This window comes from Dermacentor albipictus, chromosome 1, assembly GCF_038994185.2.
Source record: "Dermacentor albipictus isolate Rhodes 1998 colony chromosome 1, USDA_Dalb.pri_finalv2, whole genome shotgun sequence".
Classification (NCBI taxonomy): Eukaryota; Metazoa; Arthropoda; class Arachnida; order Ixodida; family Ixodidae; genus Dermacentor; species Dermacentor albipictus.
In genome coordinates this window covers 13,519,059-13,543,887 of record NC_091821.1, presented here as the reverse complement: position 1 = coordinate 13,543,887, position 24,829 = coordinate 13,519,059, and the positions used below count along the sequence as shown (strand labels likewise).

At 44.9% G+C, this 24,829-nt stretch overlaps 1 protein-coding gene across 1 annotated transcript; it reads right to left on the bottom strand.

Annotated features, from left to right (window-relative positions):
- Window positions 1–672: 672 nt before the first annotated feature.
- On the bottom strand, window positions 673–24,781 carry Rack1 (Receptor of activated protein kinase C 1). Its single transcript, XM_065451879.1, has 6 exons — window positions 24,576–24,781; window positions 24,172–24,343; window positions 23,762–23,906; window positions 9,816–10,025; window positions 1,709–1,849; window positions 673–900 (listed from the first exon to the last, which is right to left on the bottom strand). Exons 1-6 carry the CDS (start codon window positions 24,682–24,684, stop codon window positions 721–723), a joined length of 957 nt encoding a protein of 318 aa, XP_065307951.1. The 5' UTR covers window positions 24,685–24,781; the 3' UTR covers window positions 673–720.
- Between the last annotated feature and the right edge of the window lie 48 nt (window positions 24,782–24,829).

The window sequence follows — 24,829 nt, the reverse complement described above, 5'->3', positions numbered from 1 at the left end:
CATTGATGCAGGTGAAGCCCTGCTGACCACTAATGAAGTGCAAAAAGAAATGGCAACAGAATGAGAATTGGTACAAAATCTGAGCTTACACTACAATTAATTCAAAGAGGAACTGCAGTAGAAGCCCATAGGCACTCATTGGCATTACAATACCCAGCAACGGGATGCTGTACCCAAAGCCATAATGCAATTGTAAGAACAAAAAATATTGCCTACAGCACTTTGAGCATAGCTGGTACTTTTTTTCGTGAAAGGGGACAGCAAAAATTGTGGATTAAAATGCAAGGCAATACAGAATGATTAAAACAGATGTAGAAATGAGGTTAAAAACAAAAATGAAATGACCAATTGATACTTCAAAATGGCAAAAATTTTGCCAGAAGCAAAGCTTTCATAGGTCAAGGTGATGAAACAAACACTAACACTGTAGACGTAAAAGCCAGACCCAATGAATGCCACTGTTTGTGAACAGTAGTTGAGCAGACAATTTCTTCAAGCCACCCCTATGCTAATGCAAATGTAGCACTCTTCCACAGCAACTTTGCTACAGCAAATTGCTATAGCCCTGTGCTCGACAGATTACTTCACTAATACTTCCTGTGAAGCAGTGCAAAGTCCTCATACAGAATGTACAAATGGGAAAAATACCAGGTTTGAAGCACAAAGCGCAAGCAGGATACCACAAATGAGTTTATTCAGATTGCTCAGAGTTTGTGGCAATTAGCGGGTGGTGCCAATGGACACCTGCCAGACCCTGATCAGGTTGTCCGTGTATCCAGCAAACAATGTCTGGCCATCTGCTGACCACGCCATGGAGATGCACTGAGGCAGTTCAGCCTTTGCATTTGTTGTCATTACTTCCGGTCGCAGCTCATCCACCAGGCTCTTGCCCTCCAAGTCCTGTTTTGAAAGGTGGCACAGTAACTTTTTAGTCAAAAGAACACTGCAAATCCAGGAAAAACTCGCGACTTGGGAACATAGTAAATTTCTTTAAAAATTATTACCAAGTTGCAGGGCAGACCACTTGTGCAGACAAGGCTACAAATCTGCTTTGACCAAGTGAGATCATGGTGAAACCCTCATAATTGCAGGACACAAGTGGTCAGCAGGACACCTCTAAGGCTGTCAGGTATTGTAATCACAGGGCACACCATGTGCTAGCTCACTTGAGACATAACCACAAGAGAAAAGAACAAAAATGGCACGAGTTTGTAGCAGTTCAGTGAAAAAATGCATAATGCAGGCCTCCTAAAACTCAAAGCAAACCAACATTACCCTTGCCAGCTTGAAAACATGAGAAAAGAAAACCTTTAATTCAACACAAAGGTAGACATAAAAAAAGGCTTAACCACCACCAGCTACAAAACGCTAATTAAGTTGGATTGTCCTTACTTATGGCTTGTATTTTTAAGCGCCAAAAATAGGTGCAGTGTTTCTAAGGGTTCAAGGACTGCTACGAACCCTGTACAACAGCATACTGTGTGGTGGAATTCTTTGAACACTAGGGCCCTGGTCTTCACAAACACTAATAATGATTGCATTGCAAAATCTTTTCCTTTTTAGGGAATTTGAGCTGCATTCCACCCACATTATCACAGAGCTAGATATCATGAGCAGCAGATAAAGAAGGTAGCCTTACAGTATACTGGGTAAACGAAAGTGCAATCTTATGCAAGGACGAAAGTAACATTAGCCAAATGCAACTTACCCAGATGCGAATGGCCGCACCAGTGGCCACACAGAGCCAGTAGCGGTTAGGACTGAAGCACAGGTCATTGATTATGTCTTGGTGGTCCAGTGTGTACAGGCGCTTGCTCTCGTTAAGGTCCCAGAGCATTGCCTGGCAGTCCTACAATACCAGAAACACAATAAAGTTAGCACCACTTTTTCGCATGAAACAAGACTATTTACAAAAATAGCATAGCCCTCATATTTGCAGGACACTGTGGTCAACAATGGCCTTCATAAGACCTTCAAACATGTCAATAATCACAGGGCATACGGATACCTATACACAAGAAAATTTACGGTGAAGATACAACAGCAGTGAACGGTGACCCACAACAGTAAAAACACCGTACGTTGGTCATTCTGAGCTGTGATGTGGAAGAAGGTTGCTGTACAGATTGGCACAGCAATCACTTCACAGGACATGATCAGCTTCTTACGAGTAGCAAAATGGCAGCAGTGAATGAAAGTGCTGCCACCATCCACTTCAATTTCACTGACCAATGGTGATGTATTTTTTCTAATAAAAGCGCAAAAGCGGGCTTTTTCTCGTGACGCGCAGTTGCCATTCTAAGTTTCCGACCGCAGTCATCTTCGTCTTGTTTGAAAGAGCAACTCTTGTTCAGTTTTTATGCCACCGCTACTCTGTGCGCTGAATGGCTATGAAGAAAAAGCCTGCGGAAGAATTGTCCCTATGTGCAATACCATTCGTCGACCGAGACACGTGACCGTAAGCACTGCATGCCATTGGCAGATTTTCACTGTCTGCCCGGGCCACTAGGGTGCGCGCAACGCGGCACGAAACGATGTCAAATTCAGTTTGCTATGAACCATAAATTAAGAAAACAGAAGAAATCAGTGGCAGTAAACTTTCGAAAGTGCGCAGCAGCTTTGGAAGAATAGTTTGTACCCATACCTCCCGCAGTGACTGCTGAATAGGCTTAGCAGGCAGATGAACGCGGTTCTAACAGCGGCCGGCGTTCGTAAGGCATTCCAGCACAACAACTACAGCCTTACAATTTTGAGAAGGTGGCTAAAGAAAAACAGCAAGACTTTGCTTCAATGCCGGCTACCAAGCAAAAATTGGATTTTCTCGCTCACGCGGTTTCATAAATGGTCTGCTGTCTTCTGTAAAATGCAAGTTGCGGTGCAGCATTGGGTAAAGGCGAACGTGACTGCAGTCTCGCCATATAGTAATCTCATGTGCAATCTGCGGCAATGCTGCGTCGGCGTGGAGTTCTCCGTGTGAACAATGTCGCCGTGCATGAAATGCGGAGCACCGGTAATTGGCAAATGACATTAAATCTTTTTTTGCGGTTAAAGATATTAATATTTTGTGCGATCTGTGTCGACAAAACACGCAACCTATTGCTCGTCGACAATCTCAGATGCAGAGTACAGGTAATCGCAAACGACATGCTTTCCTTTCTTGATAAAAATTTACAGTTCTGCTGGAAAGTCAAGGCACCAATTGCGATAGCAAATTCGTACAGCTGTACAAGTAAGGATACTAGTTTTATCGGCCGTAAAAACATTCGCTTACTAACTAAATTAACAATGATAGAATGTGCAAGTGTGATTCAATGAAGACATAGAAAGAAACAGACACACGGAGACAGTGCTGTCTGTGTGTCTGGTTCTCTCTACGTCCTTGTTCAGTCGCACTTACACATTCTATCGTGGATTCCAACTAACTAGCCCATCAACGTGTTTAACCAGCCCAGTGTTATAAGCGCACAGGTAAACATGAACACACATCGCTCTATGCTCCGCTGTCTGTGAAAACGCTGGAGTTCGGAATCGCGGCAGCTGCAAGCCAACTGACCTTCATGCATCTTGCTTAAACACGAATAAAATATCGAAAGCCTAGCACGTACGAAGCTACCGGCACTAAGCGCACTCTGCAAACATTGCAGACCGCTTTAAAGATGAAGCCCATGCAAGTAAGCACTTTAGCCATCTCGCAGACCACTTTCAAGACACGAGCACCAGCAATGCGTCTGTACAGCGTCCACGATTCGCGCGGCGAACGCTGTAGTAGACTCCGCGGTTGTCTCCACTCTATACGAAGCGGCAGGCGAGGAGGACATCGAGGCACCATAGCAGCCACCGGAGAAGACCGTCCCTCCTCCCTTGCCTCGTGCGCCACAGGAGAGGGCACACATCCAGGTCGTGTTCCTCGCTCGTGCATGCGAGATTGAACCACATTCACCGGCTCACCCTCACACACTTTCACTCACATGGAACACATCACAGTGATGGTAGGAATGGGCCTGGAGTGTCCATATAATTGCTATCGCAATAATAAAAGTTTCATACTGCGACATACCTGTACATACTTCATTAAATTCCTGAATAAATTGAGTTCTGTGTTTTTCTCGATTTTCTCAAAACTAACTTTTCGCTCAGTCTGCTTGTTTGTGGCAATAATATCAAGACCTAGGTCAGCTACAGCTGTAATTTTTTTGTTACATGGAGCTAAATGAATAATGGTTGAAGCAATACAAGCAGATTCCTTTTTTTTTTCAAATTCTGTTTATTTGTTTTTGTTCCCCTAGTAGCCAAACTAAACAATGAACTTTGACGAGCTGCTAAATTGCCAACTGTTGGATTCGAAAACTGCTTGCGGCACTTCACTTCCTTAAACATTCTGTGGCCCACTCATGCATTATTATTGCTTTCTACCCAATATTTCTACCTATTGTCTTCACAAACAATAGTAACTGACTTTTAATTATCTCCATAATTACCTACCTATCAAAAAATAATCGAATTTCTGAAATTGGCTAAAAAGCTGATAAGACAATGTCTTCTAATTAAATATGGTCTAAAAATATGTAAGATAGCTCTATACCCCATGTCCCCCCTTAAGCCACTGAGGAAGTGCATGGCCCAGACTGGCAGTTGTCAGCACAATACCGTATTTACTCGCATAATGATCGCACCCCTAAATTTTGTCGTCAAAATTCGATTTTTTTAACTTCCTGCGTAATGATCGCACCCCGAACTTGCCGCAGCGATACGTCGTGTGCTAAGTCTAGCGAATAATGATTGCGCTTACCACCTGTCGAATGCTACGCGAACGACTCTTTAAGACAAGCCAAGCGGCCTGCACGCACTAAACATTCTTAAGTAGATGCCTCATTTCATTACTTTCATCACTTTCCGCACTTCCATGACAAAATGAGGTACAACCAAACTTGCCTTTATTATGGGTTGCCTTTATAATGGCTGATGTCAACAAAAACAATAGAGGCGTATTGCGATTCTTTTCATCTGCTTTTGCACTCGTGAGCACGCAACAAATCGCGCGCGGCAATGATATTAGCCACGTTTACTCTGATACGTTAAAAGTGTACCCTATTCATACGCCGACGCTTGTAACACAGCTAAGATATTCGCCCACCCTTAGCGGAAACGTGCCGTATTAGCATAGTAGTGAAGACAGATGCCGCAGTTTCCGCAGCATGCCCGTCATGTGTTTATATGTCACTGGCTGCTAAGCGCGCCCACCTGTTTCTGTCCCCTCAAAATGGACATGGCTACGTTATTGCCGCAAACTTGCCGATATTAACGATATTATTCATCACTGATACGGAAGAAAGTGTTTCAATGCACGTAATGTACTCACGAGAAGAAAAAAACATCGCGTTCGGCGCGTTCGGCTTGCTCCGCCAGCCGCCATTTTAGTTTTTGTGTCCCGCACCCGCTATCTCGCATCCCGCAGCAAACGTGAGACGAAAAAAAAAAAAATTTTTTTTTCGCGGAAAATTTAACCCGCGTAATGATCGCACCCCTGAATTTGCGTCACTTTTTCTGACAAAAAAAGTGCGATCATTATGCGAGTAAATACGGTACTTGTGCACTTATTGGCTAGAACAGAAATAGCATGCATCGGCAGAAATAAGTGAGTGCTGCAGCACAGCCTACACTGCCAGTGGCACATATCAAACTACACAAAGATAGGGGTGTGTGCATATTGAAAACTTTCAAACAAATACAGCCGCCGACCGTTTATTCGGACCTCACGGGGACTGCGGAAATGTCGGAATAAACAGGTGTCCGAAAAAGCAGATTAAGAAAAAAAAATGAAATCCTTTATTTCCACGCACTTATTCGGGCTCGGCAGTAGGCTTGAAGAAATTGTAAGTGAGCCATCGCACGCTGTTCCGTTTACGCGCAATCAGATAAGCCTGAATCTCGGAGAGGGTCGTACGGTCACTATAGGCGGCTGAAAGCACAGTCACTGCTTGTGCACGCTCCGCATGCGACGGCAGCGTAGCACATGGTACGTCATCTTCCAACTCCGAGTCATCGTCCGGCGGAGCAGCAGAAACCTGACGAATGATCTCGCCGTCGTCGAGTTCTGCGCATGTCAGTACAGCAGTGTCAGCACTTGTGAAACTGTCAAAGGAGACGGCGTCCAGAATCGCAATGCAACCACTGCGCAGGTCTCGGCAGAATATTTTCCACGTCAGTAGGGAGCACATCGGAAGGCGACAAATCTTAGGCCTCCCGGCTCCCGCTTGCCGGCATTCCCCAGCGCAGTCTGCGCGGGCACTGTCGGCGCCATTAAACACTTGACGCGATGTTTCCGTACGCCGCGTTGGATTACCGAAATCTCGGCACAGCACACAATGCAAACACCACCGTGCCGACACCAGTCGCACAAAAGAAAAACGTGCTGCTCGCAGCATCGTGCGCGAAAGAAAGAAATCAGCTGCTGGATTGTCTTGACATGGCTTACTAAGCTGAAACCGGAACTGCTGTATGACCACTCTATCGAACCAGGCAGAAACGATGATGAGCGGGGATTTCCAGTAGCACCACTTCGAGGGGCAGCAAGGAGGCTCCGTTCAAAACAAAAATGGCGTTCAGCAAATCGAACTATGTGCCAGTCAGAGTTGGTGCATGATGCCCTCGATCGAGTTGACTCAAGGAGTGTCCGAAGAATCAGATGAGGGGTTGCAAGGTGTCCGAACTTTCGGCAGTTGTTATACATTATCGTCTATAGGGAGAATGGCGGTGCCGCGAAGCTGACCGAATAATCGGGCATGTCCGAATTTTCGGAGTCCGGAAAATCGGTCGGCGACTGTATGTCCTATTCTATTTGAGGACCGACTTAGACAGTTGGCATTTGAAAATTCAGATATTTTCCCGATAGCTTTTGAATACTATGTCCCACTGTGTGTGCATGTGCATAGCATGCAAGATAAATTGGCTTGGGCCAGGACTTCTGGAAAATTCAGACGCGATCGTTGCACCAAGATTCTACTGTAGGAAGGCATGATGCATCTCGCAGAGAGAGAGACTCAGCACGCCTGAACGCGGTTCGGCAAGTGCGGCGGCCTCGGACCCGCCACGAACGCCTGAACGCGGTTCAGCGAGTGCGGCGGCTGCCTCGACAGTTCCCGGAGTGGCGGTTTCCACGAGCTTCAACTTGCAACCGGAACGGACAAGAGTGGACACGCACTTCTTGTCAAGCGAAGAGTGCGATGTTCTGACGCAGCGAGCGGCGGAGAGAACGGCTGAGCTGGCATCTGTTTCGGCAACGAAGCGTAAAACGGAACTTCTCGCAACACCGCCTAGTGCGCCGGACGTTTCGTCGACGGCGTTCACGATAGTGGACCTCGATGCAGTGAACAGTTTGCTGCATTCTGCTGGGTGCCGGAGGTGCGGCGGGGTCTTGAAAATTACGAAGGATGATCGCGAGTACGGACTAGCTGCAAAACTAAGAATGCCGTGCATCAACTGTGGTGATGTTGGTGCTGAATGGAGCTCGCCTCGGGTCGCAGGGCAGTTCCAGGCAAATTGCAAGCCTTTCAAGATAAATCTGCTCGCGGCGCGTGCTGTTCAAAGCACCGGACTTGCACAAGCAGCCCTAAACGACATTTTCGCAAATCTGGGAGTGTCGCACAGAGGCCTTCATAAAAAGACATATCAGGACTACCTGAAACAAACTGAATCCGGCGGCAACACGAGCATGCAGCAAGAGCTTGGATGAGTGCGCTAAGAGAGTGAAAGACCTCTATGAGCAAATGAACTTTGGAAATCCAGGGAACATTGCGGTAAGCTTCGATGGAACCTGGCACACGCGAGGGCACTCCTCTCACATTGGAGTTGCCGCAGTGATCAAACTTTTTTCTGGATATGTGCTTGATTATGTTGTTTTGTCCAACTTCTGCCTTGGATGTCAGTGTGCACCAGCACCTGACAGCCTAGAGTATCCTCATTGGAAGGAAAAACATGAGTGCCAGAAAAACACTACAAGCAAAGCAGGCCAAATGGAGGCTGAGGCAGCCCTCATTTTGTTTCGAAGGTCACTTTCTTGCCACGGCCTGAGGTACACCACAATGCTGTCCGATGGTGACAGCAGGTCGTACCTTGCTGTACAAGAGGCCCAAGTGTATGGATTTATTTCAGTTGAGAAGGAGGACTGTGTCAACCACGTTCAGAAACGAATGGGCACAGCGCTTCGAAACCTCGTTTCAAAAAAGTCTGATGAGCGCATCGGTGGCAAGGGTCGGCTCACTGGAGACCTCATTTCAAAGCTGACTAACTACTATGGATGGGCACTGAAGTCAAATGTAGGAGATATTGACAGGATGCAGAGGGCAGTCATGGCGACCTATTATCATGTGACATCAAGTGATGAAAGGCACAACCACACCCTCTGTCCAAGTGGTGCTGAATCCTGGTGCAAACACAATGCAGCCATATCCAGAAATGAGCTCCCTCCCAAACACAGGTACAATCTGCCTCCAAATGTGTGCCAGGCATTGCTTCCCGTGTACGAGCGTCTTGCTGACAAAAGCCTTTTGCAGCGATGCCAACGTGGCAAAACTCAGAATTCTAACGAGGCCCTTCACTCCCTCATCTGGAGCCTTGCACCTAAAGACAAGAATGTGTCCCTTTCTGCAGTGCAGAATTCTGTAGCAGAAGCTGTCATGCGTTTCAACCATGGCACACAGCATGCCAGCTCCAGCATATTGAGGGAGCTGCAGTTGGAACAAAGTGGCAAAGGTAGCTCTAGAGCTGCTGAGAAAGATAGGTTTCGTGCTGTGAAGTCCGAGAAAAAGCGTGGTGCCTCGGCAGCTTTCCAGACTTCCGTGAAGAGAAGGCAACATGGAAAACCTGATGAAGACTATTGCCCTGGGGCTTTCTAAGCCTTCACAATGTATAATTGAAACCTTTCCTCCTCAATAAACCCTTGCATGTCATTGCAATTAGATGTTTACGTTTTTCTCAAAAACAAAATTCTTGGTACTTTTAAATTTTGTGAGAGGTGTGGCTTCACATCTACTCAATAGATTTTGATCATTCTTGTTTTATTTCAGTCCTATATGTGTCATGTTTGCAATAACATCACAGTGCAACTAATATTTGACTTGGAACATTTTGAAATTCTGTAGCTATCACAAAAAGGCAGTTTTCAGTTATCGACTGGAAAATTCGAACTTTCATAACTTAGTACCAAGTGAACAGAAAATGATGAAACAAGTCTTATTTCAAACCTTAGGCTTCCAGAAACATGGCTATATAAGTTTTAACTATTTCTATGTAGCAGTTCTTTTTCTATTGTTTTCATAACAATCACACAGAGTAATTAGCATAAAATGTGATCTATACATCAGAGATTAAATCTGACTGCATATTTGAAATCGGCATGCAAAACTACATACTTCTGAAAAGTTTCAGGTTAGTATCTTCAAAAGTAAAAATTTTTTGATCATGGCCCAACTCCCCCCTTAAAGCTCACTGACCATTCCAACATGAGCAAAAGATGGCTTTTCTCACACTGCCGTCACCACAAAGTGAATATTAAATTAACTTGATTGTAAACACCCTAATTTATGACAATGCCTGCTATGAGTCTTTATTATGCTAATGAATTGCTTATTAGTTCCTGATGCTCAATTTTAATAAATGTTTCAAAATCTGCAGTGTAATCACAGCAGGCTGATAATGAACGCCAGGATATCGACAGCGCCGCCACAGCGTGCACATAGCATTGTCCAAGATCAGTCATGTGATCCACATTCAAACAAACCATTCCCACATCCAGAGGTAAAGAGGAAGCATAATACCTTTCCACCAGAGGCACAAAGTGAGCCATCAGGGGACACAGTGACAGTGTTCAGGTAGCCCTTGTGGTCTTCGTCATGTGCCTTCTTCAGCTTGCAGTTAGTCAGGTTCCACACCTTCACTTCATAGTCCCAGCCACAGGAGACAATGATGGGGTTGCTGTTGTTGGGCGAGAAGCGCACACATGACACCCAGTCATTGTGAGCATTCTCCTGCAAAAAGTCAAAATGGATTGCATGTATTCGTTTACTGGTATACTTCAAAATAGTGACACAGTTGATGAGAATTTTTCTCCACAACCACCTCTTGCATTACCTCTGCGACCAACCATAATGCAAGGTAATGACTTACCAGAATAGCAATGCTAAGTCAATCACTTTGTCAGCACAGAGACCTTTAAAAGGCTTTACAAGCTTGCCAAAAAGAATTACCAGGTGGCAGAATCTGCACACATTCAATAAACTCTACTCCCCCAATAAGGAATGTAAGCATATTACTAAGTATTCTGTAGGTAGCACAGAAGCCCATTTGTACATATCTTAGCAGGGCACTAACCCGCTTTTAAAGTGAACAGCTGTTACTGCTGTTACTGTTACTTTATAAGCCAGACAGTAAAAGGTGAACCAAGTACAAGTCATCTGGCTATGCACTACTCACAGATGCTGAATTCACAACTGACTGTAGTACAGCTAAGCTTCCAAGAGCAATTAGTACAATGGTAACTCATCAGTTGCTGAGCAATTCTTCGACGTCAGTCCCTTCATCAGCTCAGTTAGTCAAATTGTGCCCAGCGCTGGACTATATAACAGGAAAGGGGAGCCTCTGCATGCCGCAAATCCTGAAATGTGTTTAGATGATGCCGAATTGGACTTTCCTGCGTATTCAGCTGCACACTGTGCCCTTGGCCCGAACGTGTCTCAACTACAAGTACCCAGTGGCGACACTTCTATAGTGGGGCGTGGAACTGGCAACATGATAGTGGCCCTTATCAACATCAGCCTGCCTACGCCCACTGCAAGGCAAAGGCCTCTCCCATACTTCAACTACCCCGGTCATGTGCTAATTGTGGCCATGTTGTCCGTGCAAACTTCTTGATCTCATCCGCCCACCTAACTTTCTGCCACCCCCTGCTACACTTCCCTTCTCTTGGAATCCAGTCCATAACTCTTAGTGACCATCGGTTATCTTCCCTCCGCATTACATGCCCTGCCCATTTAGTTTTCTGGATTTCAACTAAGATGTCATTAACGTTTGTTCCCTCACCCAATCTGCTCTTATCCCTTAACGGTACACCCATCATTCTTCTTTCCATAGCTCGCTGCGTCATCTTCAATTTGAATAGAACCCTTTTCGTAAGCCTCCAGGTTTCTGCCCCGCAGGTGAGTACTGGTAAGACAAAGCTGTTATATACTTTTATCTTGAGGGATAATGGCATCCTGCTGTTCATGATTTGAGAATGCCTGCCAAACGCATCCCAGCCCATTCTTATTCTTCTGGTTATTTCAGTCTCATGATTCGGATCCGTGGTCACTACCTGCCCTAAGTAGATGTATTCTCTTACCACTTCCAGTGCCTCGCTACCTATCGTAAACTGCTGTTCTCTTCCGAGACTGTTAAACATTACTTTAGTTTTCTGCAGATTAATTTTCAGACCCACCCTTCTGCTTTGCCTCTCCAGGTCAGTGAGCATGCATTGCAATTGGTCTCCTGAGTTACTAAGCAAGGCAATATCATCAGCGAATTGCAAGTTGCTAAGGTATTCTCCATCAACTTTTATCCCCAATTCTTCCCACTCCAGGTCTCTGAATACCTCCTGTAAACATGCAGTGAATAGCATTGGAGAGATCGTATCTCCCTGTCTGACGCCTTTCTTTATTGGGATTTTGTTGCTTTCTTTATGGAGGACTACGGTGGCTGTGGAGCCGCTATAGATATCTTTCAGTATTTTTACATACGGCTCGTCTACACCCTGACTCCGTAATGCCTCCATGATTGCCGAGGTTTCGACAGAATCAAACGCTTTCTCGTAATCAATGAAAGCTATATATACGGGTTGGTTATATTCCGCACATTTCTCTATTACCTGATTGATAGTGTGAATATGTTCTATTATTGAGTAGCCTTTACGAAATCCCGCCTGGTCCTTTAGTTGACATAAGTCTAAAGTGCTCCCGATTCTATTTGCGATTACCTTAGTAAATACTTTGTAGGCCACGGACAGTAAGCTGATCAGTCTAATTTTTCAAATCTTTGGCGTCCCCTTTCTTATGGATTAAGGGGGGACGCGGCCCTTGAAAACCGAAAAATCGCGAGAAAGTCGATTTTTGAAAAACCATATTTTTGGGTGGTATGTCACATAAGCTACCTGTTCTGTAATTATCAGCACCTAATTCAACCGTAAAGTACCAAAAAAAAACGCTACTTTTGAGGCCACCGCGGCCCACGAAACGCGCAAATGCCGAAATGAAGTCAGACTTCGCGCGCGCGCCATTCCCGGCCCATGCGGCCTGCCCGCGCCATCTTGGTGTCGTTTTGACCGTGAATTCCTTGTTTCTATTTAGCCGCCTTGCAAAATGGCATCGTCGGCGCGGTTGAGGGGCTATAGGCGTTTTCTTGCGATGTGATGCGGAGCGCTGATTGGCCGGAGCAGCGCGTTCAAATCCCGCGGGCTAAAGCGCGCCTGCCATTGGCGGCTGCGCGGGCGGCGGCGGCTGCTCAAATCCCGCGAGCTAAAGCGCGCCTGCCATTGGCTGCTGCGCGGGCGGCGGCGGCTGCTCCCTTTGATGCCGCGCCGGCCGCGCTCGCGTCGTTGCCCCTTGCCCCGTCCGCCTCAACATGAGCTTGCGAGCTGCTATCGCCCTGCTCTCTCTTAGATTATTTCCTGAGCTTTTTTTTTTTTTTTTCGTTAGTTCTTCGCTGGACGCGATGCCGGCAAAGCCCAAGACAGTGCAGTTGTTCGGTGCACGGGAGCGCGATATGCGTCTGGTATGAGCATCGAACTTCCGATCTTCCGCAGCGAGTGCCGATTGCGTAAACGCTTTTCAGCGGCGGAACTGTGCTTTCGGCTGTCGCCAGTCGAAAATCCGACACGCTGAGTGCGCCTGGAGCCGCAAGAGCTAATTAGAAGCTCCGCAGGAGCTTTCTAATAAAAAAAACACATGTGTTCAACTTTAAGGCCTGTTTTCTCGGAATAGATTTTTTCGCTAGTAGTGGTGCTGGGGAAGGCGATATCTCAAGAACCGCTCTTCAGATTTGTATCGTTTTTTTTTTATTCTGTTCCTGAATGACTTTGCCAGGGGGTAACAGGCTTCTTTTTTTGAAAGCTGGTGCAGTTAATTTATAATAAGCAATTAATTTTTAATGAATGTGGTCATTACTGGCTACATCAAATTCAAAGTTGTCTTAAAATATTTTGGAGGGGAAATTAAAGAAAATGGCTCTTAGCCCCCTGAAATATCAATCAGGGGATCATCACAGTGAATTTCAGCTTCCTGCGATGTCCTGGCATTTCTCCAGGCTCTTACTCAGGCATATACATGAATCACCTAGTTAGACCTCAATAACTCGAACTAATGAACGTATCTGCATGAAACTTTGCAGTTCCTCATAGTTCGGTGGTGTGAACGTACCCTGAAAGTTTCATATGGATATCTTAAAAAATAAAAAAGTTCGGTCTCCAGGGTAGCCTCCTCCCTAAAGATTATGTTGGCATTCTTCCAATATTCCGGTACGGTCCAGATCATGAGGCATTGCGTATACAGGGTGGCCAGTTTTGATAGAACAATCTGCCCACCATCCTTCAACAAATCTGCTGTTACCTGATCCGCCCCAGCTGCCTTCCCCCTTTACATAGCTCCAAAGGCTTTCTTTACTTCTTCCAGCGTTACTTCATCATCATCATCAGCCTGGTTACGTCCACTGCAGGGCAAAGGCCTCTCCCATACTTCAACAACCCCGGTCATGTACTACTTGTGGCCATGCCGTCCCTGCAACTTAATCTCATCAGCCTTACTTGTGGGATGTTAAATTCCTCTGGACATTCTCTCTTCCATTATCGTCATGGTGCCCTTCACCGTTCGCTTAAGAGCTGTCTTGTATTGCTCGTTCCACCCGAAGCATTTTTTGCTATCTGCTCTCGCTGGCGGCTGAATCGTGTATTGTTGAAAAATGGTTGTTGAGGTGTCGCTTTTGGTTTTTGAAAAATCCTGCATTTTATTTTATGTTGCTATTGCTGTGTGGCAGGGACGTTGAAATGAATCCAGGCCCTGGTTCTGACAATTTTCAAAGAACTCCTCAGTGGTCAAGCTGCAATATTGGCGAAGTTGATATCAATTGAAGCAAAACAAACTCGGCTTACTTTCGAGGTAATTGATTTTAAAGCCTGGCTTTCGTCACTTGAAAGCAACATTTTTGAAAACATTGATACAATGCGCGCTTGTCTGAATACCGTTGAAGTTCAGCAACGTCAGGACTATACCGTGTTAAGTATTGTAAAAAAGATTGATGATCTAGAAGAAAAACAGACATAACAATCTTGCTTTTACGGCCTGACTGACCCGGATAGTGATGAGAGGGCAGTGAAATCAGAGGAATTGATTGCCAATCTCTGCAATAGATTTCTTAGTTTGTCTTTGGGCATGGCACGCGACCATCGTATAGGCACATTCTGCTCCGAAAAGAAACGAACTGTGCTTGTTCAGTTCTCTTCATTCAGGGAATGCCAATCAGTTCTTACAAGGCCGCACATGTTGAAAGGGACAGGATTTGGCATATCCCAAGATTTCACACGCACCGTCCGAGAAAAATGCAAAATGTTGGCATACACTAAGCAAAATGCCAAACGGGGCACAAAGGCTAAACTGAAGTATGACATCAAGACTAAAAACATCATTCAGATATGATCATGCACCTGGTGTCAAACGGCCGATTAGCGTTTTGCTGATAACTTCTGGACCATAAAAAAATAAAATTGATAACTTTCATTTTCTTCTTTCGTTGCTTGACCCAAGTATTTCGAACACCGAGATGATTCCTGAAGGATATCAGTGCTTTCGACGCAATGGTAATGCTCACGGTGGTGGTGTGCTTATACTTTTCATTCTGTAATGAAGAAGAGCAGAAGGACAAGGGCAGCCAGATCGTCTGTTCCGTGCCTGCAGTGGAACCAATGGGCCAGCCGGATCGCCAGTGTTTAGCAAGAGCTTGAGCCGTTCGGGCAGTCAGCTGTTCCTGCTCTGCGTGACCTTCCTCCTTGATTACGAACACACGCTGCCAACTGAACTGTTCACACTCCATTACAATTGGTGGAGGTGCGGGGTATTCAAGAACATCTACACCCTGGAACTCCGGTCTCGGACTCTGCCTCCAGTCATGCCCGACTCTCCCCAGCCGACGTCGCCTGCTCTGGCGCTGTCCCGCAACGCCATCCAGCGGTTTTCAGCGGTACGTATGAGCAGGACGTCAATGACTGGTTGTCTACATACGAACGGGTGAGCTTGCACAATCGATGGGACGATACCGCCAAGTTAAATGCCGTCATCTTCTGCCTTGCGGGAGTGGCTCACCTGTGGTTTAAAAATCACGAAGCCGACCGAGTCCTGGTCCGCGTTCAAAGCCAGTTTCGCTGAAGTTTTCGGTCGTCCCGCCGTCCACAAGTTGCGCGCCGAGCAGCGGTTACGAGAGCGAGCGCAACAACCCGGTGAAACATTCACCTGTTACATCGAAGAGGTTCTGGACCTGTGCAATCGTGTGGATGCTTCTAAGCCCGAAAATGAGAAATTGAAGCACATTTTGAAGGGCATCGCCGATGACATTTTTCAAATGTTGATCGCCAAGAGTCCGCGCACCGTAGCAGAGCTCATAAACTTGTGCCAAAGCTACGACGAGTTGAGGAGGCAGTGCGATTTGACCAGGTGCCCCTCAGTGGCTGACGAGGCCCTCTCTATGACCGTCTTCCCTGATCGCTCCCCCCTGCTCACACAAATCCAAGCTTTCGTGCGGGAGGAAATTGCACGTCAGCTCACAATATAATGTGTGCCACTGGAATTCCCCGATACCGAGTGTGAAGCAGTTTTTTGTAGATTGCATTTGGAGAATGGAAAAGGGCTTGTAATCGGCTCGTTCTATCGCCTGCCTGGTGCGACCTCGTCGCCCGTTATGCATTTGTACGATTACCTTGAAACCCTTACGAGTGATCACATTATTCTCAGGGGCGATCTTAATCTGCCCGAGATTGACTGGTCATCCAACAACCCTGCAGATTCAGCCAGTGGGAGCATGTACTCTGAATTTTTTTACATTTTGGACCACTTCACACTTGAACAGCATGTTTGCGATGTTTCATGCAGGGACAGCACAGGTCATGTTCTCGACTTGTTGCTATGCAATACACCATGCATGTTTTGCCTGGAATTAGTGACCATAAAATTGCAGTAGCAGATATTCTCCTTGAAAATGTGGTTGTCCCAAGGAAACTGCCAAGATCGATCTATGTTCATAGTAAAGCAAACTACGAGGCAATCATTTTGGCATTAGAAGCCTACTTCCCAACATTTGATATGCTTGCTGAAGAAATGAGCATTGAGGAATTGTGGAACTTACTAAATCAAAAGCTATACCACCTACACGAAGTGTTTGTGCCATGTCAGGTCCTGTCAAGTAAGCGCGCCCGGGATAAACCGTGGTTCAACGCTCCACTATGTTCCCTGGTTGGCCCTCAGAAATGGGTATATACTAAGTACAAGAGAAATAAATTGCCCGCTCATTTTGCTCTGCTCAGTGAAATAAAAAAGTCTTTTTAAACACACGAAGGATTTGGCAAAGGCTTACTTTCCCAACCTCAGGCAAAAGTTAGCAGCAGACCCTCTGTAAGTACGTCCGCCGAAATGGCAGAGATGTTAGCGCCATCCCTGCCTTACAATACAATGGAACCATTATTGACAAAGATGAATCCAAAGTAGATTGTTTTGCTCATTACTTTTCGTATGTGTTTGCCCCGACAAATACGCAAGATATTGAAGTTTTGCATCCGATTCAAGTAGATTGCATGCCCGCGGTGTCCTTTTCGATAATGGGTGTTCATCGATTGCTAAATGATATGAAAGAGAGCAAAGGCAGCGGTCGTAATGATATCCTGGCTGCAATTTTCAAGCACGGTTCAAGGATGTTAAGCTTGTATCTTTCTCGATTGTTTCAATATTATTTAAACCATGCTGCTTTACCCCGTGACTGGAAGTTGGCACATGTAGTGCCTGTTAACAAGAGTGGGCCACGCAACAACGTTCAGCACTACAGACCTACGTCGTTAACAGGTACCCCGTGCAAAATAATCGAGCATGCAACTTATTCTATAATGTCGCATCTTGAAAAGCATAATCTTCTAAATGACAGACAGCACAGATTTCGTCACGGATTTTCATGTGCTACACAGATGGTAGAATTCACACATGGCCCTGGCTATTGACAGGCTAAGTTGCTGACTGTTTTCTTTGATTTTCACAAAGCATTTGATGGTGTTGCGCATGGGTTACTTATATCAAAACTTAGACCTTATAATCTGGATGAAAATGTGCTAAAATGGATTGCTGAATACCTCTCTTTCCGGCAGCAGTGTGTTGTTCTGAATGGTTTTTCTTTGATAAATTCCCCAGTCACTTCTGGGGTACCCCATGGATCAGTACTGGGGCCGCTCTTATTCCTACTGTTCATTAATGACATTACGGATAACATCACGTCATCGTTTCGAATGTTTGCCGATGACAGTATCTTATAGAGAGAGTCATTAAGGATCATAACGACTAGCTTTGCAGAATGATTTGGACATTGTAGCAACATGGTGTGCACGCTGTAAAATGTTGCTAAATGTGCGTACATGTATGCGCATCTCCTTTACAAGCAAGCGCTCCAACGAAGAGCACACATATAGAATCCATGAGGCTTGTTTAGTTATTGCAAACGAATTTAATTACGTGGGTGTTTTTTTTCATGCCGGACTTACAATGGAGTAGGCACAAATTATATAACGAATAAAGCGACGTTGGTGCTCGATTTTTTAAGACGGAATTTCAGTCCCCTACCTAAAGGTCTGAAGCAACAATTCTATTTCACATATGTATGATCAACGCTCGAATATGCATGTGCATTCTGGGACCCTTACACCTCGGAACTAACAAACTTGAAAAAAATACAAAGCAGGACTGCCAGATTTGTCCTAGAAAACTATGACAGAGGCTAAACATAGTCTTCAATGGTTGGACCCAGAGACTCACAGGAAAAATCTGCGTCTGAAATTATTTTATAGCACATATCATTCCCATACCGGCATTAGTCGAGAGAAATACATGACACCACTTTCATGTGTATCCCTAAGAAAGGATCACCCTTTGAGAGTCAAGGAACTTGCTTTTAAAGGCGACGTTTTGTGGTATTCTTTTTTTGTCCAGGCAGCACGCACCTGGAATCTTCTACCTGATGTGTTGATTACATCTGTTGATGCTTTTTAGCCCGCTTCGAGTGTATAAATACCCTTCTACAAACTACTGTATTTTGAATGAAATCCCCCCTGCTGTAATGCCTTATTGGCTATGCAGTTACTGAATAAATAGAATAAACAAAATCTTAGCAGGACACTAGCACGCTTTTAACGCGAACAGCTGCTACTGCTAGTTTATAAGCCACACAGTAAAAGGTGAACCAAGTACAAGTCATGTGGCTATGCACTACTCAAGTGCTAAATTCACATTTGACTGTAGTACAGCTAAGCTTACAAGAGCAATTAGTACAATGACAACTCATCAGTTTTAAACTTCTATACATATTATAGTACAAAACATGAATGAGCATAACAAAAGACAAGCACTGGATGGAACCTCAGCATTCTTATGGCCAATATTAATGTGACCCGTGACAATTTCTCAGGTTTTGTGGTCTTTAATAGTAGGCGACACAAATCCACTGATTGTCATTCTACCTACACCTACTCCAGCAAAGTGCTGGAAATGTTCGAAACAATGAGAGCTCTGAACCAATGAGAGAAGAGAGAAAATGCTTTCCTACTGAGATACTACTTTCTGCCACTAAAGACCTAGCAACACTGAACTGCTTTACCACTACCACTACCAACATTACCAAGATTACCATTGCACTACCAAAAAACATTAAAGAGGCCATAGCACCAAATTTTTTGAACTTGAATTCTGCATTGCCTGTTAAACAGCTTGCATTCTGCAGCAAGCTAACAAAGTGTGAGCACATTCGGTGCGGTAGAGAATTTTCTTATGTCGCAGTTGAATAGTACAGCAGTCTGGCAATCCTGAAAGGTGATGAAATGAATTGACAACCCCAGAAACGGTTCCCCTAGCGAAGGCCATGCCCTAGCAAAGGCCATGCCCTAGCAAAGGCCATGCCCTAGCAAAGGCCATGCCCTAGCGAAGGCCATGCCCTAGCGAAGGCAGTGCCCTAGCGAAGGCCATGCTTTTGTATACTGCAAACAGCGGACCCACTAAGTAACGGACGGCTGGGTGCTGGGCTCATTTCATGTTGCACGGTCCATGCGAAAATGTCAGTTAATGTCAGTGGGAAGGGTTTAGGGCAGCAATGTTCAATTGAAATTTGAAGTCAAAGCGCTGATAGCCTTTTCTTTGTGTGTGTGTATAACCACGTTGGGCCCTCTACTCTCGGTGAAAGAATAATCGAACGGCCGAGTTATGCCCCTTTTATAGGATTGGATTTCTTAGACCTTTAGCCCACATGTGCAATTTAACTTACCCTCAACAGTGTGGTTATGGTATGTACTAAGTTTTTAGCTGCACTTGAAACTTGTGTGGTTTACCATGGCACACAATTTATAGTAGTCCAAGTACTAAAATTACCATGTTTTAAGAATAGTGCACCTGGCTTAGCATCTAATTTCATGAAAGCTAACATCACTCAGAAAAGGCATAAAGTGTTGCACTAAAGTTGCCAGTTCACAGTAAGCAGCAGGTCTAGTCGCATTCTCAGATGCTACTTCCCGACTCGGTCACAAAGAAGGCAGAAGTCACTAACCCCCATATTCAAAAATGCATCTTAACTTGAAGCCCGTGCTCGACTTGATATAAATGATGCCTGGTGTGAACACACCCAGGACGCTCATTGCATTTCTTGGGTGTGTTCACGACAGGTGTCACATAAATCAAGCATGGGCTTCAAGTTAAGATGCATTCTGAATACGGGGGTAAACTTGTACTTTGTACTACAAAGCACAAATTTGTGCGCAGTAAATTTTACTGCCCATTATGCAGGTTTCATAACTTTCAAACTTTAATGTCTTTTGCTTATCAATACTTGTATTACACTGTCAATAACGTAGCAGGGGTGTGGGCAAGGGCATGTGCAGGCTGAAAATGGCTATGCATGGGTCAAGGTGGTGATATAGAAAGACCACCCTTAAATGCTCTTGACAGCAATGCCTGTTAGTGCTAACGGGCATGAATTTCACTGACATGATGTTACAGGTCAGTGACAGGTCAGACTTGCACTTGTGCACCCGGTTGACTAATCACAACTACTAAACGTAGAACACTGAAGTTACAATGGATTCATGATGCCCACTACCACCTGCCAGCATAGTTGGGCCTGGCGATGCCTACAGTATTAAGATGTAAGCAACTGTCACTTTCTTCATGGCTTCATCATGTTACACAAGTATAAAGAATGGCTGTTCCAGCATACAGCAGCTTTTTTTTTTTGCAGTGCCATTCCAGGTGGTGACTAAGATAAATTGCAGCTGAAGGGTGCTGCAAGAATTGCAAAGTTGACAGCTATTTCAGATTAACAGTATGAAGAATGTTCATGGTCACTGCCATATGTGAAACGGAAAAATGAAGCTTCTCTAGCAACACCAACAAGGTGATCAAAGTTGCATTTTGTTAGCAGCTCACACGAAGCATTACAGCTTTTTCTTCACTTGCTTAATGCGTTTTGCATATTAGTACAATTTGTACACTTAAACCCAACTTCATACCAGGCAGTCATAAGGATGATGTTTATATGGCTTCTACTAATAAAGACTACACTAATGCTTCCCAACTGCCACGTGAGAAGGAGTTTTGTGGCTGTTGTAGCATCCAGTATGCAACACTGTACAGTTGCAAAACTAACAAATTTACCTTCTAGGCATAACAAGTTGAGAGGTAATCGCATGCGATATTCAAGCAACAAGACTGGCAGGCTGTCACGTCATGGGGCAACTGCATGAATGCAACATCACAGAAAAAGTAACTAGCGAGTTAGAAGAGTGAACTATACCTATTTTTAAAGTCATCACCGCAAGTAAAAACCCACTGTGGTGCTATGTAGCAGGTAGAAATCAAAACGACTCTCTGTAGTGGCCAAGAGTCTACAACTGATGTAAATAACAATGACACATTGCCAATGCTTTGCCCTCAGCACGAGATGAAGTGAAGGCCAATTTCAAGTTGAAGCAGGTTAATACCCCTGTCACACTGGGAGTTTTAATGTCATTCGAACCGAATGGCATTAGCATCGAATGACATTATTCGGTTGCTACACAGCGATATTTAATGTCATTAGCACCGAATGACTTCGGCAATCGAATGAGTTCGAGAAACTCATTCGGCTTCGCACTCGGAGCGAATGTGTACTCTCAACCCCAGAAACAAAGCAAAACAGGACACAGTATTTGCAAATTGAAAACCGTACTTGTATAGAAACAATAACGTTTGCGTGTTTTAATGGACTTGTTACTCTAAAGAGACAAAATCTGTGCGGCAGGCTGTCGCAAAATGTTGTTACTCTCCTGCTCAGTAGCGTCTGGCCGCCGTCCATGCCGCCGTCCATGCCGCCGCCACTCTGCTCGTCGGTCATAGAACGTCTAATCGCTTCCTCTGATTATTACGCCTTGCTCGTAATGCAAAGTACGCCGCAACTTATCGCTTCACCTCCTGCAACTTAGCGCCGTCGTCCAGCGTCGACATGTCAGCCATTTTGTTTGTTTTCAATTTATCGGCTACTCAGGTGGCTAAGCCTTGTTTTGGCTTATAGTGGCCACATAGTCTGAAATAGAACAACTTTTTTTATACGCATTACTAAAATATTTTTTTTCAGTGAAGTGACGTTCCAAAAATATATTTAAAGTTATGGAATGCTTATGCAAGCAATTTATACCTACCTTGTTCTATTTTATTTGGAACGTTTTTTTCGTAATCATCGCCATTGATATCGCCACCGAATGACATTAATTTTTCGAGAGTAGCAGCTCCGGGGGGCGAATGACATTCGTTGCATCGAATGCCATTCGATTCGAATGACATTAAAACTCCCAGTGTGACAGGGGTATAACTGGTTGCAGCCATGTGGACTTTTGAGTGACTATAGAAATTTTCTGGATGGAACAACACCCCCCCCCCCCTTTTAATGGCAAGACCAGTCACTAGAAAATCGCACACATGTGATTAAGTTATGCTGCTGAATGGAGAAAGAAAGAGTAAAGAATCCCATGACTGCAGTGAACACACGTAAAATGCAAGAATAAAAATTTGGTATTACAAAACACTACAGATCCTTATTAATGGTGTTTTACACCCCAAAGCTGCACCACAGACCATGAACTCTCAAGTAATTTTGACCACCAGCATTTCTAAATATGCATACAAAAGGCCCACAAGCCTTTTTACATTCCACCCTAATGACTTAAGACGAGAAAAGTATTTCTTTGGTACAATTAACACAACAACTTGCTCATTTTTGAAGTACAATGCAGCTGCTGGCAACACTTGCATCAACCCCCTCACCCGATCTGTTTAAAAGGGCGCAGGCATCACCACCCTCACTTCTTTTTTTTACCTCAAACGGCTGCAACATCGTGAAAACTTTATGCCGAAGACCTTTCGTACAGTCATTATCCACCGAGTGCTGTGTAAATAGAAGCACAACTCTTCCAGTAGCTTTCTGCTCAAACTCCACTCACTGACACAAAATGGTGCACCAACCAACTAGCACAATGGTCAACGATTCTGAACTTCCCTTAATGCTCGCAAGCGTGGTATCAAACTGAACTCAAGGCTAAACTCCATGAGAGCAATTCTGTGCGCGACGGCAACGAAACAGGCCATCTTTTGAACAGATCACTCGGTCTTATTGCTCCATCGCTCAGTTCTGGAAATCTAGAATTCGTCGCTCGTCGCCCGGAAAGGCTATGAGCGACTAGCCAATAGCGCGAAGCTGGATGTACATCACACAGATACTTCAGGTTGTCGCACGGAATAAGCAAATAATTCAATTTTTATGTGGAAGGATGATAAGAACTTATTGCAAGACATTCAGAAATATTTTACGCTGCTTTTTACAGCCATACATCAACTTAAATTAATAAAGGACGTGTCACACTAGTTTAGACATATTTGCTGCCCTCATACTGGCAACACCAGGGAGACGTCACTCAAAATCATCGCTCGCATGGGGCCCGACTCGTAAGCAATGAGCGAACGTGACAGCCATCTCCATCGCTTGTCGCACGGAAGATCGCTTGCATGGGGTTTACACTTCACTGCGAAATTCTACTATAAAACTAAATTTTGAGTGGAAATCAGCCAGTGGTTTTGCTGGAAGAGTCGTGTGCACTTGGAACTCCTATTCAACACTTTGTACATATGGCCAGACACAGAAATAAGCACAAATGCTCAATTACAGCCTTTGTCAGCAGAAATCCGGCCTAGTATCTCCCAAATTCAGGGCAGCTAGTGTTCAGGTGCACAGCAATAAGGCACACAACACATGGTGTGACATACGGTAAAGCTAGTGGCTTGCATTATGTAGGCTTAAAAAGGTCGCAGTAACCATACGTGCAGGAAAAGATAAGGAAATAGTGCTGCTGGAAAGAATAGCGCGATATTTAGTCCACCCTATTCTTTACAGCTGCACGCTAAGTGTTGACAGAAGGGTAACGTACAATGGTGTACTTGCACTGCGCCAGTGTATTCCACAGCTTGATCGACTTGTCCCGAGAGCCAGAGACAATCTGACGATTGTCGGCAGAGAATGCCACGCTCAAGACGTCTTTGTGGTGGTCCTCGAAGCGACGAGTCGTGCGGCCACTGGAACGAGTTATTGTACAGCATTTATGGGCTGTCTAGCGGTGTCAGCAACGTGTAAACCCAATTCTGAGTTGCTCTCATTCAGATTGTGATATCACTGTCATTCATCAGCTAATACATGCAAATAATCATTGAGCAGTCAAGGACCTTAAGGTGCACACATTGCGTGCAACACTTCTGCCTTCAGAATGGCGCAGCCACTTTAAAAAAGAGAATGGTGATTTAGCAAAGCCCTAAGATTAAGAGGGATGCAAAATTCACTTACACGATCAAATCCCACAGCCGCAGAGTCTTGTCCCACGAGCACGACAGAGCATACTGGCCATCCGACGACATCACGACGTCTGTCACAAAGTGACCGTGCCCCTTGAGGCGTCTTTTTGGAATACCGTAGCTTGTCTCATCTTTCGTTAGCTCCCACAGAATGAGGGTTTTGTCTGCAAACACGTTGCAAGCATCGCGACATGACAATCGCACCAGCGATCGCGTTCTGTTCGCAGCATATTATGAAGTACATTACAATTACAATAAGATAAAACTGAAGCAAACGCGAGGCATAAATATTAGTTGTCTTTTTTAAAGACTTTAGCGACGTGGAATGAAGTCCGCGAGTTCTAACCATATTATTGGTGCCGGCAGGCAGAAGCAGTGGCATGGCGGCATACGTACCCCGCGACGCAGACAGCACAGTCTCAGGAAATTTTGGGTTCGTTGCAATACGAGTTACCCATCCATTATGACCCCTAAGGGCTCCTTTCAACTCCAACTGCTCAGACATTTTCGAAAAGTTGCTCTCTTTCGGTGATTGCGATGGATTTGAGAACCCCGAAAAGAAGTCCTACACCTCCGCTTCCACCACAGAGCCAGAAAGGACCGCACCAAGACATCGCCACGGAATTACGGTTAAAAAAACTTGTAACTAT